The sequence below is a fragment of the Vombatus ursinus genome, unplaced genomic scaffold, assembly GCF_900497805.2.
Source record: "Vombatus ursinus unplaced genomic scaffold, bare-nosed wombat genome assembly UNPS02008961.1, whole genome shotgun sequence".
NCBI lineage: Eukaryota > Metazoa > Chordata > Mammalia > Diprotodontia > Vombatidae > Vombatus > Vombatus ursinus.
In genome coordinates, this window is record NW_020948739.1 from 3,457,494 (window position 1) to 3,476,247 (window position 18,754).

The window sequence follows — 18,754 nt, forward strand, 5'->3', positions numbered from 1 at the left end:
TTCGTCTTTCCCTGCTTGGGGTTTCTCCCCTTCCCTATGCCTTGTGAAAGCTGTTGGGGAGCCCATATTATCCATCCTTCTCTCTATGGGCAGCATGGTGCAGTGAAGAGAGCTTTGAACCTTGAAGTAGGTTCACTTCCCACCTCTGATACTGACTAACTAACTGTGCGATTACAGGCACACCATTGAGCCTCAGTTCTCTCAGTTGTAAAATGGGAATTTTTTTTTTAAAAAACTGTACCACTACCTCTCAGAATTATTGGGAGGCTCAAATGAGATAATATATACAACCAGCTATATAAACGTCAGTTATCATTAGGTACTTCTTTATTGGGGCAGTGGATAGAGCTCTGGGCCTGGAGTCAGAAAGACCTGTATTCAAATCTGACCTCAGACATTAGCTGTGTGACCCTAGGCAAGTCACTTTATCCTTTTTTGCCTCAGTTTTTCCTCATTTGTAAAATGAGCTGGAGAAGGAAATGGCAAACCACTCCAATATCTCTGCCAAGAAAACTTTAAATGGAGTCACAAAGAGCTGGACGTGACTGAATAACAACTTCTTTGCTCTGAGGGGATTAACAAATCTGCCTTTGACTAACCACAACTCAATCATCTCCCATGTCTCCTCCCCACCTGTGTTGTGAGGTAAAAATGAGATAATAGATCTGAAAGCATTTTAGAAATAAAAACACTAAATCAATTCAAAGTGTAGACAGAGAACTCGATTATGATCTTTAATAACTACCATTCAAGTAGCACTTTATGACTACAAAATATCAGCATGCATTTATTTTATATATATTATATTGTTTGATCCCCACAACAACCCTGGGAGGTAGGTACTATTATTATCCCCATTTTACAGATGAAGAAACTGAGGCTGAGAAAGGTGAAGACTTGTCTAGGATTACACAGCTTATAAGTGTTTGAGTCAGAATTTTCACTCGGATGTTCTTGACTCCTGATCCAACAGTCTAACCACTGCAACACCTATGTTTCTGGTCTTGCTTATATACCTGGTATCATTTATATACATGGCCTCATTTGATCATGCATGGTAACTAATATGAGTATTATTTTCCCCATATTACAGGTGAGAGGGGCATCTTGGAGTTTAAGACCTGCCTCTGACATATATTAACTACACAGTTAATAACAACAACAATAATAATAGAGGTTCTGATCTAGAGTAGGGAAGACCTGAATTCAGTCCAGCCTCAAATACTTACTAGCTCTGTGACCCTGGGCAAGTCACTTAATCATTGCCTGCCTCAATTTCCTCATCTGTAAAATGGGGATCATAATAGTGCTTACTTCCCGGGGTTATTGCGAAGATCAAATGAGATAATACCATGAAGCCCTTTGCAAACATAAAAGCACCATCAAAATGCAGCTATTGTTATTATTAACTATAGGAGAACTGCTTCATCTCTCAGTGCTATAGATGACTGTTCTAAGAGTGTGTTGAGTTGCTGGTCTGCACTGGTGGAGGGAGCTTCCACAGTGGGAGTTCCCTGATGAAATCACAGGTGTGGACCAAAAATTTAAAAATTTACAGACGAGAAACTGTAACTAGGAGATATGAAATCATTTTGCCCAAGGCCACTTAAAAGAGCTAAGACTCGAAATCGGATCTTGCAACTGTCAAGTCTAATGTGATTTCATTTACTCCTCCCAACGTTTCTGCTTTCCTCTCCTTTCTCTTTCCTTCTCTCCTCCCCATTTACTATCATGCTCATGTACATATACTGCAGGTCAGGTTTGGGTCCCTTGTTATACAATGGCGGGTAAATAAAAGTAGACAGCTATAACACAGACAATAAAGGGATGAAAAGAACTCTAGACAAGGAGGTAGGAGGACTGGATTCTCATCCTAAATCCACTAACAAGCTGTGTGACCCTGGACAAGTCACTTAACCTCTGCCTCAGTTTCTGTAAAATGGGGATATTAATAGTACCAACCTCGAAGGGTTGTTGTGAGAATCAAATGAGATAATAATCATAAAGCACTTATCATATGTCTGGAATATAATAAGCACTAGGTAAATGTTAGCTATTATTCACTTACCTCTCTGTAGTTTTCCACCTGCTCCAAAGAGGTAGATAGATGGTGCAATGGATAGAGAGATGGATCTGGAGTCAGGAAGACCTGAATTCAAATCCAGCCTCATTTACTAGCTGTAACCCTGGGCAGGGGCAAGTAAGTGATGCAGTGGATAGAGCACTGGGCCTGGAGTCAGGAAGACTCATCTCCTTGAGTTCAAATCCAGCCTCAGACACTTACTAGCTGGGTGACCCTGGGTAAGTCACTTAACCCTATTTGCCTCAGTTCCCTCGCCTGTAAAATGAGCTGGAGAAAGAAATGCCAAACCACTCCAGTATCTTTGCCAAGAAAATCCCAAATGGGGTCACAAAGAGTTGGACACGGCTGAAAATGACTGAATAACAACAAACCCTGGGCAAGTCATTTAACTTCTGTTGGTCTCAGTTTCCTCAGTTGAAAAATAGATAATAATAGCACCTACCTACTCCTCCAGGATTGCCATGAGGATTAAATGAGATATTTATAAATGGCTTAGCACAGTACCAGTAGGTGTTTAGTAAAATGCCTGTTTCCTTTCTTCCCCACAACTATCTTTGTGCATGGTCCAGTGCATGGATACACAAGAGAAGTTCATATTGTATTAATATTTTTCAACCAGGGAAACAAAATGCTAATTGTCTAATGGCTAGACTGTAACTGTTCCTGTGCAACAAGAATGAAGTGAGAATGAGGAGAGGTGTAGGGGTGGTCTGCTACCGTAATGTAGCCTGGGGCATCATTAGAGACATTTCCAATGGAAATGCCGCCTGGATTTCATCTTGAGTTTCCTGAGATGGATGCTGTAATTGTGAGCTCATCTAGAGCATGGTTAAGCTTTTGGACTTGCTCAATGTAAATGCGCTTCCCTCACTCTCATAAATGGCTCTTTCAGTGTTTGGCAAGATCAGCCATTGTTGATCCTTTCTCCTACGACCCTATGGCATTTGCAAACATCAACTTTCCCAGCCCTTCTAAAGGCTGGTTAATGTTCATGTTTTATAGCTGGTTAATATACACACAAGACAGCTAATTGATATTCAGGATATACAGCTGTCAGTGTTCAAGTTATACAGAAAGAAGAGACAGATTGGCTTCTCTCAACATCCAGCAGGTTTTTGTGGTTGTTTTGGATTGGGAGGGAGGGATATCAAACAGGCAACAGGCAATGGGAAGAGTTATGGTAGAGGACACAGATACAGATCAAGAGACAGTGCCTAGCGTGTTGGTTTCATTTTAGCATGTAAGCATCCTGAGGGCAGGAACTATATTTTCTGCGTGTTCTGTGTCATACCCTGCTTATTTAAGATCCTCAGGAAATATTGATAATGATGAAAATTTTTTAAAAAGCCCACTAACTCTTATTGTTTAATGCTTCCATGAATCTTGGGATCCTGGAATTCTTTCCAGCTGGGGGGAAAATAAACTTTAGAATCACCAAGCATTGTGGTGGAATAGAAAGAATGGTAGACCTGGAGTCAGGAAATTATTGTTGTTCAGTCATGCCCCACTCTTCATGACCCCATGGACCCTAGTAGCATGCCAGTACTGTCCATGGGGTTTTCTTGGAAAAGATACTCGAGTGGTTTGCCATTTCCTTCTCCAGTAGATTAAGGTAAATAGAAGTTAAGTGACTTGCCCAAGGTCACCGGCTAGCAAGTGTCTGTACTCAGCGCTGTATCCATTGAGCCATCTAGTTACCCCAAGAGCCAGGAGATACTTGAGTTTAAACTCTGGACCAACAATTACTAGCTGTTTGACCTCAGGCAAATCACTTAAACTTTCTGAGCCTCAGTTTCCTCATCTGTAAAATGAGAAATAAAAATCTATAAAATGTAAAATATGACTTAGACTACCTACCTCTCTAGGTTGCTGTAAAGAAAGTGCTTCAAAACCCAAAGTTCCATATAAATGTGAATTTTTCTTATTAAGGTTAACCCCTTCATTTTACAGATGAGGAAACTAAGGCCTGGACAAGTTAAGTGAGTTACCCAAGGTCACACAGGTAGTAATAATAACCATGACAATAGCTAACATTTATATAGTACTTTAATGTTTATAACACACTTTACTTACATTATCTTCACTCAATCCTCGCAATAATCCTGGGCTGTATGTGCTATTATTCCCATTTTACAGATGAAGAAACTGAGACTTAGAGCAGTTAAGTGACTTGCCCAGGGTTCCACAGGTAGGAAGTATCTGAAGTAGGATTCAAAAACTAAGGCCCTCCTTCACTCTATCCGCTCTTCTACGTAGCTGCCTAATTAAGGACAGAGGAGATCTGAAACCAAGTCTTATGACTTGAGTGTTACCTCTGTATGGCTTGTCCACTTCCTGCTGAGCTAAGACTGGAACGCATCTGACCCATCCCCCCACCCCAGAACAGTGTTCTCATCTGCTCCTTCCATCCCACTGTCATCTGTGTTTCAGGAGCTGCTTCAGGACCCCCATCATTTTTCTCTAGGAACCAGGGAATCCACCTCTACCTTTTTTTATCTTGCTCCCTTCAGGAATCAACTACTGTGCTCTGGGAAAACATGGCTGTGAGCATGAGTGTGCGAATGCAGAAGACGGCTACTACTGCCGGTGTCATCCTGGGTACACCCTGAACCCTAATGGGAAGACTTGCAGAAGTGAGTATTTGGCCCAAACTGACATGGATCATCCCACACTGCTGGGGTTGGGGCATGAGAGGACCAAAGGGGAATTCTCTCCCCAAAACTTCAGAGATGATAGCCAAACAGGCTTGTTTTTGTGAAGGGCAGCACAGACACCATACTCAGTTATAGGCAGATCAGTCAGTCACATCATTTCTGAAGTGCCTGCTGTGATCCAAGCTCTGGGGATACAGAGACAAAACCAAAGAATTCCACTGACGGGGGAACTCACTACTTCCTAAAGCTGTCTATTTTTCCTTTTAGATAAATCGATGATCAATAAATAGTCAATAAATATTTATTAAGCTCTGACTATGCTTCAGGCACCATGATAAGTTTGAGGATGCAAATACAAAAATGGAACGTCCCAGCACTCAAAGAGCTTACAATCTATTGTGGGTAGACAACACGTAAAATGAAGCTGAAAAGCTGGGGGAGGAAAAGAGTGAAGAGGGTAAGGTACCAGAGTCAGGGGTGTAGTGGAGAAGAGTAGTGAGGCCAGATGAGAAATGAGGAGATTTCTAATCTGAGGTTCCTCCTTAAAATGGAGGTTTGGGAGTTCATGCCCCTCTCCTTCCAGTCAAAGGCAGGGATAGTGATAAGGTGCAGTGTAAAGGCAGATGGGATCTGCCTTTGCAGGAGGATGAGATTTTTCCCAATAATGAGTTTCCTGAGCCATGGTGGAGAAGTCTTAGAGAAATGCAGCCAGGTGAGAAATGAGTAATTCTCATTAGGTTTGGGACGGTTCTCCCCGCCCCCAATTAAATTGAGCCTGATCTGCCTCTCTGTGCTTTCCTTCCACCTACTGCTCCTAGTTTTGCCCCCATGGGCTAAGCAGAAGTTTGGTCCCCTTGCCATGTAACTGCCCTTCAAACACCTGAAGACAACTATCAGCCTTAAGATGGTTTTCATTCAGTAGTAGCATTACTGGACCCTCTAGATACACAATTGTCTTATTAGTATTAAAAAGGGAAGAAAAAAAGGAAAATTGGTGAAATAGTCTAGTTGAGGCAAGTCTGAAGTAATAGGCATCCCAATTACCATAAAATTGGTAGTGGGGCATTTTCTTTTTAAGCATTTTCTTAATTCCCTCATCTAACAGCCCACAACAAAGCTCTATTTAATGATGTAAGTTCATGGAAAAATGGAGACTTTGCCAACTGGAAATTTCTGTAACTTTTTACAAGTGATGCTCTCCACTTTGCTTGCTCCGGCCAACAGGGCTGGAAACGACGTATGTTAAATCAGGGTGGATTCCTGTAAATCTGCCATATTTGGGGGGAGGGGTGTGGAGAAGGAGAGCAGTAACTTGTCTTGGGGAGAAAAAGGGTTCTTTGTGTCATTGCTGATAGCCATGGACCTCAGACTGTTCACCAAGCTAACTGCACATCTGCAAAATCTTTAGGACAGAGATACATTGTGAATGAGAACAGTGCAGCTGTTTAATATTTGAATCATAAATTGCTAAGAGAGAAAGTTTCAAAGACAAAGCATTAGGTACAGACTTGTCCTCATTAAAAATTGTTTCCTTTTGAGTCCCTAAGGGAGACGATCACCCAATATAAACATATTAAGGACTGACTTTTAGAAATGTCCATAGATAAATATTTTCCAGTAAGTTGGTATAGAAATGGAGCTAATCCAAACACTTTCCCAGACCCCATCTTCACAATATTCATGAAGACCCTGTCTTATCTGGCATTCTGCCTCTGAAACTGTAAGCTAAGAAAAAAACCAAAGTGAAAGTCTGGATTAATTAATTCCATTTGGCAGATAAGTATTCAAAGACTATTTATTATGTCCAAGGCACTGTGCTAAGTAGTAAAGGATAAAAATTGGGGGGGGGGGAGAGAAACAGTCCCCGCCCTCAAGAAGCTTATAGTCTCCTGGGAGATGGAGTGAAGTATATGTCATGTAGACAAATAAAAATTATGATAGATAGATAGATAGATAGATAGATAGATAGATAGATAGATAGATAGAAGATAGAGTAAGTGAGTATTTAGTAAATGTTTATAATGTTCCAGATACTGTGCTAAGCGCTAAAGACATAGGTAAATATAAGAAAGACAGTACTTGCCGTCAAGGAGCCTCCATTTCTAATAATATAAAGGTATAAAGTGACAGGCACAAAGGAAAATTCAAATAAAGTGCTTTAGGAAGATTTAAAGAGGGAAGAAAGATGATTTTGATCTGAGATCAGGGAAGGATTAATGGAGGTGGTGACACCCAAGTTGAGCCTTGAAGGAAGAGAAGGATTTTCAGTAGATTGAGATGAGGAAATGAGCAGAACTATAATTAACCAACAATATTTTTACCTGGGGAGAAAAAGCAGGTGGGTGGGAGCAGCAGGTGGCACATAGGACAGCCCAACCACAGGTATGTTTGCGTAAGGAGAGGGGATAGTCCAACATTGACATTATCAGAGATCAGAGGGTAAAATCAGCCCTGTGGCTATGATACCATGGCAGCGGGTCTCTGGAACAAGAAAAGGTGACACACAGATTGGGTCAGCTCCTCTGAGGAAGGAAATACTTACCCTGTCAGTGCCCGAGGACACAGCGCCATTTCCCCATGAAAGTTTTGGTTCTGGGAAGGAGTACTTTTTAGATATAGAGGAACAACTTGCACATATGCACAGATGAAGGAGATTGATCAAATGATCCATAAGCATTTATTAAGTACCTACTATATGTCAGGCACAGTTCCTGCCCAAGGACATAGCAAGACAATGCCAGAAAATGGCTTATGTAGCTAGAATGTAGATTGTATGAAGGGGAGTCATATGAAATAAGGTGGGAAAAGTAGGTTGGAGCTGGACTGTCACGGACTTCAGATACCCAGCTAAGGAAATAATATATTGTCCTAGGGTATGCAATAGGGAGCTACTGAAATTTTCTGACTGAGGGTGTAATGGGGTCAGATCTGTATCTTGGGAACATTATCATGGCAGCTGTGTGAAGAATGGATTAGAAAGGAGAGAGACTGGAGGCAAAGCACGGTCCATTTAGGAAACCATTATAATAACAGGAGTGAGATGTGATAAAAAAAAAAAAAAAGACCTAAAGAATTTGAGATGTGGAGGATGGGATATGAAGAAGCTCAGGACAGGTGACTTCACTCAGGACTCAGGTCTGTGTCAATCCAACCTTCTACAGACACGAGTTAAATCCCACTTTATGGGCAGTCAATGCTACCAGAGTATCTATCTAGGGATCAAATGAATGTCTGACCTAGTCACACACAGACCACCAAGACCCTATGGTCTATGTAGATAGAATAATAAAACTTGAGAATTAGGAGCTACCTCAGAGATTGTCTAGTCCAGCCTCCCACCCAGTGCAAGAATCGCCTTTAAAATTCCCTGGCAGGGCATCATCCAGCCTCTAATCTAACAGTTAGGTGGTACAGAGTTCATAATCTAGTCTCAGATGTTTAATAGCTGTGTGACCTTGGGCAAATCATTTAACCTCTGTTTTGCTTCGGTTTCCTCAACTGTAAAATAGAAATAATAATAGTACCTACCCTCCCAAGGTTACTGTGAGGATTAAATGAGATATTTGTAAAGTGCTTAGCACAGTACCTTGCACATAGTATGCCCTAGATATATATGCTATTTCTTCTTCTTCTATACTAATCTGTATTCTATATATTATAATTATATATGATTATAGCTTATAATGATATATTATTATTACTATTAGTATCATTACAGGGAACTCAGTACCTTGCAAAATAGTCTATTTCATTTTTTGACGCCTAAAATTGTTAGAAAGTTTTTTTGCTAACATTATGCTAGAATCTTCCTCCTTACTTAGAATTTCTGCTCTCTGTTGATTCTGTTTATTGAATTTTGCTGTTATTGGTAATAGATACCTCCATCTCGTGATGTGGGCCAAGATGTACCAGAGAGTTAGGTGATCTTTCGTGGAATCCAGCTCCATTCTCAAGCCTTCGGCCCTACACTTAGTTGCCATCTGAGTGTACTACCTCTGGTTCCAGGAGTTACATTTTTTTTTTCCTCCTAAAAACAAGCATTAGAAACTCTTTGGTCAAACGGTAGCATTTTTACCAAAATTATAATAGATAGCCCTGGACTTGAAATCAAGAAGATTCCAAGTTTGAATCCTGCCTCTGATACTTACTAGGTGTGCTTAGCACAGTGCCTGGCACATAGTAGGCTCTTAATAAATGCTAATTGACTGATTGCCTGGCCCTAAGCAAGTCATTTAACCTCCCTGTGTTTCAGTTTCTTCATCCATAAAATGGGAATAACAATAGCACCTACCTCCCAGGGTTGTTGCAAGGATAAAATGAGATTCACAATAAACATAAAATGCTTTGCAAACCTCCAAGTATTATATAAGGACGGAGGGCAGCTAGAGAGTGCAGTGGATAGAGAATTGGGCTTGGAGTCATGAAGACTCATCTTCCCAGGTTCAAACCCTGGGCAAGCCACTTAACCCTGTTTGCCTCAGTTTCTTCATCTGTAAAATGAGCTGGAGAAGGAAATGGCAAACCACTCCAGTATCTTTGCCAAGAGAACCCTAAATGGGGTCACAAAGAGTCAAACACGCCTGAAATGACCAAACAACAAGAAGTATTATATAAATGTTAGCTCTTTTCTATCACTCTCTCCAAATCAGCTGTACTATTTTTTAATCACCAAACAAATGTTCTTTGTGGTTGGGGTTCTTAGAGAAGTTGGAGGGAGGTTATCATAAACCAAGCAAGAATCTTTCAGGTTCAAAACAGTAAAGAAAAAAGTTTATTTTAAAACTGTGACTTCTACTCAGTAACAAATGCTTTCAGGATTACTTCTTGGTCCTTGAAATTGTACAAGTGCTCCCCTTAAGAGAAGAGTGAAAGGGGCAAAGGATGGTTTTCCTAAGAGGAAACAGTCTGTGGGACGGAATGCCATGTGGGCATCTCCTTGTTCTGATTGCTGATGAATTGGAACAATACAAAATCCCCAAGGCAGGATTTGTTTTTAAATCTCCAATCACTGTTGACTTTCATTTTCTCTTTGTTCACTCACTTAAATGCATTTAGGAGTGGATCACTGTGCAGAGAACAACCATGGCTGTGAGCAGCTGTGCCTAAATACAGATGACTCATATGTGTGTCAGTGTTCAGAAGGCTTCGTCATTAATGAGGACCTCAAAACCTGTACAAGTGAGTCTCTTTCTTTTGCTCCTTCAAAAAATCTCCTTTCTACATCAATTCAACTTTACCAATATGGACCTCTCTCAGCCATAGTTACCAAAACATTAAATTAAGTAGAAGGTTGGGATGGGAGCAGGGGAGAGAAGGGTTGACATTTTTTTTTCATTAAAATTTCCCGTTGGAATTCTATTTTCCATCTGTTTCTTCCTACCTTTTAAAGTGAAATAGGGATTTGAGCCTCCTTTACAATAGCCTTTTAACTGTATCAGGGGGATTGTGATGAGATTGTATGTTGAATTGCATGACTTTTTTTGCTTTTGTTAACAAAGGTTGATTTAACAACCTTTTGTTGTTACATCACATTCATTTCCAAATATGTTGTTTTCCCTTTCTCTAATGAATAAGCCATCCCTTTTAATGGGGGGGGGGGAGGGGGGAACACATGTGACCCTCTAGGTCCTCAAGTGTGAGCCCTTTCACTGAATCCAAACACATATGTGGCCTCAAGGCTGCAGATTCCCCACCCCTGCCTTAAAACAAAGATTGAGAAAGAAAGGGGGAAGGGTGGAATCAGCAAAACCAGCTAACACGTCAGCTGGTCTAAGAATAGATGCCTTACTCTCCCACTTTTGCAACAAAGGAAAGGAAATATATTTTCTCAACTTTTCTCTAGGCCTGGTGAAGCTTGGTCATTATAATTACACAGTCTTCCACTCCATTTTATTGTTCTTTCTGGTCACATTGTTGTAGTCACTGTGTATTTTTTTTTCCTGGTTCCATTTATTTCACTTTGTATCAAGCTTCTTGCATGTATCATAGTCATCATTTCTTACAGCACAATAATATTCCATTAAATATGTGTGCCATTTCTTCACTTTTCTCCAATCAGTGGCCATTTAGTTTGTTCCTAATTTTTTGCTACCATAAAAAGTACTACTATAATCTTTTATTATATAGGTGACTTTTTTCTGCCTTGCCTTCCTTAGAATACATGCCTATAAGTGATTTGGATATCTGGTCAAAGGGTATGGATGTGTTAATCACTCCTTTTTTTTTTTAGCAAAATTCCAGAATTATTGAACTAATCAAACTCCACCAAGATTCTATTAGTGAGCTTAGCTTCCTGCAGCCACTCCAGCATTGACCATGTTCATCGTTCACTGTCTTTGCCAATTTGCTAGTTGTGCAGTGAAACCTCAGAGTTGTTTTAATTTTAATTGTATGACCTGCTGGGGGAAGAAGAGTGTTGCTTTATTGGAGTTGCCTCCTCTATGACTTTAGAATCATAAGATCTTAGAGTGGAAAAGAACCTTAGAGACCACCCAATCCAGCCTCATACACCATGCAGGGAACTCCCTCTAGAATATCCCCAAAGCCATCCTTCAGCCTCTGCTTGAATATTTCCAGCAATTAACAAAGTCGCCACCTCACAAAATCACCCATTCCATTTCTGGAAAGCTTTAATCATCAAGAAGTTCTTTCTTACGTTGGACAGAAATCTTCCTCCCCAAACCATCCAACTATTGTTCCTAGTTTTCCCTGTCAGAGCCAAAAAGAAGAATAAATCTAATCGCTGTTACTCATGACAGACCTTCAAATATTTGGAGCCAGCTATGGTCTTCTTTTCCCCAGGCTGTATGTCCCTACTTCCTTCAATCATTCCTCATTATATGGTTCCAAATTCCACCCACCATCCTTGTTACCCTCCTCTCTTGTTGTTATTCAGTCATTTCAGTCATATCTGACTCTTCGTGACCCCATTTGGAGTTTTCTTGGCAAAAATACTGGAGTGGTTTCCCATTTCCTTTTCTAGCTCATTATACAGATGAGAAAACTGAGGCAAAAAAGGTTAAATGACTCACCCAGGGTCACACAGCTAATAAGTGTCTGAGGCCAGATTTGAACTCAAGAAGAAAAGTCTTCTTGACTCCAGGCCTAGCCCTCTATCCATTGCACCATGTATCTGCCCCTACCCTCCTCTGGAGAAGCTCAAGTTTATCGATGCCCTTTAAAACGTGGTGCTTATTTTAAAAAAAATTTTTTTTTTTTAAATGTGGTGCTTAGATCTGAAGACAGCATTCTAGATGTGGTCTGACCATAGTCTGAGTGTTACTTCTTTGGTTCAAGACATGTATTTCTTCTACAACAAACTAAGGTGGCATTGAGAGACAGTAAAGATAGGTTGGTCTTAAAAGTCTGGAAGACCTGAGTTCAAATTCCATCTATGACAATTATTGTCTGTGACTCTGAATGACATCACCTAATCTTGTCCCAGTCAACTCTCCATAACTGCATCGAAGACCATCAGTGGTAGAAGGAGTTTCCTCACCTGAAGCTCCCTACAGTGATGAAATCACAGGTCCAGATCACCATCTCCTCCCCACAAAGAAAGGATTGTATTAGCCCTTTTGGCAACCGCTTCATACTGTTGACTCACCGGGTTTTCAGTAAGCTAAAACCTCTAAGTCTTTTTAATGAACTGTTATTAAACCACATTGCCCTCATCTTGTACTTGCCTAGTTGACTGTTTTAACTAAAGGACAGCCCTTTACATTTATTCTTATAGTTTATCCTCTTAGATTTGGCCCATCTTCCCATCCTATCAAGAACTTTTAGAATCATGATTCTAGAATCTAACATATGATCTATCCCTCCTACATTTTTATCATCTATAAATTTGATAAATATGCCTTCTGTGTCTTCCTTCAGGTGATTAATTAAGATGATGAACAAGACAGGGCCCAAGAGAGAGGCATGAGGCATGTCATTGGAGACCTTCCTCCACTATGCCATCAGTTCATCAATATTGTCTAAAGCTCTAGATCTGGAGTCAGGAAGACTTGAGTTCAAATCCAGCCTCAGACATTTACTAGCTGTATGACCATGGACAAGTCACTTAACCTCTACCTGCCTCAATTTCCTCAGCTGCAAAATGGGGATAACAATAGCACCTACCTTTCAGGGTTGTTGTAAGGATCACAGTACCTGTCACAAAGTAGGTGCTTAATAAAAATGATTGTTTCCTTGTTTTGTTTTTTGTCTAACCATTCAGTCTACATTTCTTCCTCTTTCCATAAAGCTACCAGCAGACTAGGGTAGAAAGAGCCCTGGGTTGGGAGGCAAAAGATCTGGATTCAAGTTTCCAGCTCTGACTTGTAACAGCAATGGGACTGTGGGCAAACCTTTTAACTTCTCTGTACCTCGGTTTGCTTATCTGCAAAACAAGAATAATATACCACCCATCTCATAGAATTATTGTGAGTAAAGTACTTTATAATTTGCAAAAATTTATAAAAACGTGAGCTAATATTATTATTACATTTTGATGAAACCAAGATATACTTTGACCATTCCGCTGATCTACCAATCTAATAACCCTGTCAAAAAAGGAAACGAGATTAGTCTAGCATGGTTTGTACTTGGTTATCCCCTGATGACTCCTAATTATCACCACTGCCCTATATAAGTGCCCCGAAAAATAAGTTATTATTTTATTTTTATTTATATTTTATTTTGTTGTATTATTTGTATATTTTATTGTTAATATTATATATTATTAAATAAAAATATTTATGTATTTTTTATTTATAAGTTATTCTAAAATTCCATTGGATGTCAATATCACCTTCACCAGTCCATAGCTTTTGAAGTCTGCTTTTTTTTCCCCCTTTTTGAAAATGAGAACATTCGTCCCAGGCAAGGCTTCTGGCACTCCTCCTGTCTCCATAATTGTGAAAAGATTATAAAGAATGGTTCTATGATCTCATTTACAAGTTGTTGGGTTTTTTTTGTTTTTTTTGTTTTTTTACCCTGGGGTATAACACTTTTTGACCGGAGACTTAAACTCTCATCTCCTGACTGGTCTTGAGCCTCAAATCCCTCTTAACCATATTTGTTCGATCCTTCCAGTCTGAATACTTTCCCCCTTGATAGAGAAGATAGAAACATAAGAATAGAGTAGTTCTACTTTCTCTTTATTATTTATTTAATTTGTTTATTATTTATTAAATACTAGCTACGCCAAGCTGCAGGTCTAGCCTCTCCACATTCTTCTTGCTCCGAATATGTTTTAAATCCTCCTTTATTGTCCTCAGCATTTTTTTATTTTTGGCCAGCCACAACTCATCTGATTTAGCCTTCCTGCACTCTGCTTGTTGACCTGTGCCATAAATACCTGCGTATTCATCTTTGGTCAGGTGTCCTTTTTTCCATCTTCTGTCCACGTCCTTTCTATCTATGTCCCTTATGTCCATGGCTCTTCCTATGACTGTGCATTGCAGATCAGCAGTGGGAAAGGGTCTTTCCTCGCCTGAAAATCCCTACAGGAATAAAATCGCCTCTGAATTCATCAAAGAGCGCCTGGTGTGATCAGATAGGTCTCTTTAGTTGCCCCCTCTCTTAGGTCTCATGATCATTTTGTAATCGTACGGTCAGAATTTCTTTTCTGAGAGCTTCCCTAAGCCATGACCTTTTTCAGAGTCCCTAGCCATGAGAACATGCCTATCATTTCTTTGAGTTTTTTGTGACCAGTTTTCCTAAAGTGCAGCATACCTATTTGACCAAGTTCAGCATCTTCCTCCATTCTGAGAATGGTCACTTCATCTCCTGGGCTCCCAACCACAACCTCCTTTTGGGGCGGATTTACAGTAGATCAAGAATAATAGTTCCCTTCACAGCTTTCTGAGAAATGAAACTGTTAGTAAGTAAAGTTGAGAATTCATTAGATGAAAATCTTTGCAGTAAATTTCTCTGATAAAGATCTGCTATCCCAGATATATAGGAATCCATACCAGGGACATTCCTCAATAGATAAATGATCAAAGGATATGAGTTCTCAAAAGAAGAAATGCAAGACATCAGCAACCATATGATAAAATGCTCCAAATGACTAACAACAAAAGAAATGCAAATTAAAGCAATTTCAAGATTGCAGCTCATGCCCATCAGATTGGCCAACAATAAAAAAAGGAAAATGACAATTGTTGGATGGGCTGTGGAAAGATAAATGCAATTGGTGCTCTCTTGGTGGAGGGCCAGCCATTATGGAAATCAGTTTAGAACTATACTCCAAAAGTCACTAAACTGTGTATGTCCTTTGTCCCAGCAATACCCATTACTAGGTGTATACCTTCAAAGAGATCAAAAAAAGAGGGAAGGACAGCTAGGTGGAGCAGTGGATAGAGCACTGACCTTACAAACAGGAGTTCAAATCCAGCCTCAGACACTTGACGCTATGTGTGTGATCCTGGGCAAGTCACAACCCCAACTGCTTCACGAAAAAGAAAAGGGAAAGGATCCATATGTACAAAAATATTTATAGTCACACTTTTAAAAGATTTTTATTGACACCTTTTATTCTTACATCAACTATATTTCCCCTTGCATCCCTCTCCCTCACAGAAAGCCATCCTGTATAACAAAAGAAAAAAAATTTTGGAGGCAATCAAGGTTAGTTGTCTGGGATTACAGAGCTAGGAAGTATCTGAGTTCACATTTGAACACAGGTCCTTCTGACTCCAGGGCTTGTGCTCTATTCACTGCACCATCTAGCTGCCCCTTAGTACCACTTTTTAAGAAGGTCATTGACAAACTGGAGAGTATCCAGAGGGAAATGATTAAGATGGTGAATGGACTAGAAACTATGCTACGGGAGGAAAAGTGAAGGAAATGGGGATGTTTTTCTCAGAGAAGAGATGACTTAGGGGAGACATGCTAGCTGTTTTCAAGTTCTGAAGAGATGTCAGGCAGAAGATGGATTAGGCTTTTTCTGCTTGTCCACAAGAAGGACAGTTAGGTGGTGCCACAGTACACAGAGGGCTGGGCCTGGAATCAGGAAGACCTGAGTTCAAATCCAGCCTCAGACACTTGCTAGCTACATGACCCTGGGCAAGTTACTTAACCTTTGTCTGCCTCAATTTTCTCAACTGTAAAATAAGGAGAAAAATAGCACCCTACTTTTCAAGGTTGTCATAAGGATCAAATGATATATTTGTGAAGCAGTTAGCATGGTTCTGGCACATAGTAGGAGCTTAATAAATGTTTATTTCCTTCCTTCCTTTCCTCCCTCCTTCCCCAGAGGGCAGAACCACGACCAAAGACAGAAAGTTACAGAGGGCCCAGTTTAGCTTCGTTGTAAGGAAGCGTGGAAGGATTTGCCGCTGGCAGGAGTGACTTTCCCTTCCCTGAAGCTCTTGAAGCAAAAGCTGAACAGCCAATGGTCTAGGGAATTAAAGAAGGTGTCCTCACTCTGTTATGGGTTGGGCTAGAGACCCCTCTGAAGTCCCTTGCACCTTAGAGATCAGGTGATTTTCAGTGTAGAGCGTAGAGAAAGTCTTGTTTGTCTGGAGCATCAAGTATAAGATGAGAGGAGATGCGCCAGGTAGGCTGGTACCAGATCATGAACAACCAACCACGAATGCCAGGCAACTTGGAACAGTGTTTTTCACTTTGTAGTTACTTAATAAGTGTTTATTGAATTAAATTGAATTGAGTTGAACGAGGCATATCCTTCCCTCCCTGTTTTGCTCAATTTTCACGGAATTTTCACTTGGCTCTTTGTTTTGTAGGGGTGGATTATTGCTTGTTGAGCGATCATGGTTGTGAACATTCCTGCGTAAATACTGACAAATCCTTTGCTTGTCAGTGCTCTGAGGGGTATGTGCTCAGGAGTGATAGAAGAACCTGCAAAAGTAAGTTTTCAGTAGTTCTTGCTTTAAAAAAAAAAAGAATTAGGCTTTCAGTGTGCATGCTACATGCATGTATATTTTAACATATATGTAGTATATATATACTGGACTCAACTCTTCCAATCTATATGTGCACTAACAAATCAGGTTCCCAGAGTTCACTGCTCCCTCTCAGAGTCCTAGAGGTAATGGGGATGGGGATGGAGGAGGAGCAGTGGGCCCACATATAGATGCTGGGAGTCTATTCATTGGCAAGTTGAGTTCTCAAGGGGTGACTCCATGACCCCTTCAAGATTCTAGGGGTAATTCTGAGGGGTTGGGGTGATTATTCTAATGCTATTGACTTGAGCTCCCATTTCAATACATTTTTCCTAATATCAGTCGATAGTTACAGCTAGTTTCTCCCCGTTATCATTGATTAAACCAGTGATTAGTGCCCCCATTATTAATTTAACCAGTTATAGTTACAAAAGAAGATATCAGAAACAAAAATACAAAAATATTTCCCCCAACATCATCCTCTCCCCTCCTCCAGCTTTGTCCTTTGAGAGAGTGGACTCAGCCTTCAAGGGGTTGCTACAAAGCATTTGTCCCACCAGGTTCATGTCTAAGTGCGGCATAGCCACGGATAAGTTGCTCCATTCCTGTAGAACATGGCGTCTCAGGTACCAGACTGAACCACTGTCAGACTGGGGATCAGGCAGGTCACCCTTTAAGGCTGGGCTGGTTCACTGGACTCCACTGCTGGCAAATAGTGGCATGGATTCCCATCACTGAATCTCTGATTCTTTGACATTTCAAAGTTCACAAGGCCCTATGCCAAAAGGAGAGAATGCCCAAACACAGCACAGCCCTGTCCCCGGTATCGGCTTGCCCGGGAGGCCATGAGGCACCCTTCCACTGGCGCTCCTGAACTGGAAGGGCCATTCTGCCATCTCATAGCTAGCAGGAAAGAAAGGGCAAATTTTTCCACTGGCCCCTTTTGTATGATCTCCCAGTTCTGAGTCATCAGCCAACCAGATGGCCTGTTCTTCACTGCAAAGCTAAGCACATAAAAAATAGCCTCCAAATATGTGCTCTGATCCCTCCGTGCCGCGCTATCACTCATATCTGGAATCGGGTTAACCAAACATTCACATGGGTTCTCTGCACATGCTCATTGGCCAGCCTTCTGTTTTATATATGAATTTGCGTATAGCCAGCCCTCAGAGATCTGTATGCCCTGAGGAACATCTCTTCAGTTTGCCAACCAGCAGGTCCCTGGGCTGCCTTCCTTCCCACACTCTGTAGGCAAGATTTTCCAATTTCATGCTTTTCTCCTTTTCTTTCTGCTGTCTCACAAAGCCCTTTTTATTCACTTTCTCTGTCCTCACAATGACCCCGCCTAATTCAGCCATCAGCCAACTTTGGGCATGAAGAACTGGGAAAGGGAGAGAAAGCACGGGGTGAGGGAGGTGGGGATTTCCTCAAAATTCCTCTAGTTCTGCCCCACGTTGACATTCCTGAAGAGACTTTAAATAGTCTGGCAAAAGATAAGAAGGTTATGAGTGATGTCTACTGAGTGTCATGGGCCCTCAAGGCCTCAGCTTCCCAGGAATCAGCTCCTTTCTCTGAACTGATCCAAGGAACCTTGTCTCTTTGGTTTAGGGCTTCCTTCTTTGATTTGCTCTGCGGAGGGGGGCGGAGCCAAGATGGTGGAGTAAAAGCAGTGACTTGCTTGAGTTCTGCCCCAAACCCCTCCAAATACCTACAAAAAATGGCTCTAAACAAATTCTAAAACAGCAGAACCCACAAAAAGACAGAATGAAACAAATTTCCAGCCCAAGACAGCCTGGATGGTTGATCGGAAAGGTGCATCGCGCCAGGCGGGGAGAGGAACACAGTTTGGCGTGGGTGTGCAGGCTGCAGCGACCCTGGAGCAGGCCTCAGAGGGCTGAATGCGGGCAGCTGTGGCAGTTTCCAGAACTCTCTCACACGGACACCAAAGACAACTTATAATATGCTCTGCGGAGAAATTACTATATCTTACCCCATCCAAATAAGTCAACAAAAGCCCAATAATCAATCTGTGATTGGAGGTCAGAACCTCTCAAATATTCCTTTTGCTGCTGACTCTGAATAGCTGGGTTCTAACACCCAACTGCTCTTTCCCTCCCTGAAAG

General features: G+C 41.0%; 1 protein-coding gene across 3 annotated transcripts in view; it reads left to right on the top strand.

The window, feature by feature from the left end:
* The window catches only part of MATN2 (matrilin 2), a 206,736-nt gene that overhangs the window by 151,950 nt on the left and 36,032 nt on the right, over positions 1 to 18,754 (top strand). For all 3 annotated transcript variants that reach the window (XM_027849872.1, XM_027849873.1, XM_027849874.1), the window contains 3 exons: positions 4,594 to 4,716; positions 9,793 to 9,915; positions 16,473 to 16,595. In XM_027849872.1, coding sequence (XP_027705673.1) covers positions 4,594 to 4,716; positions 9,793 to 9,915; positions 16,473 to 16,595 — 369 coding nt within the window. The remainder of the gene's footprint in view (positions 1 to 4,593; positions 4,717 to 9,792; positions 9,916 to 16,472; positions 16,596 to 18,754) is intronic.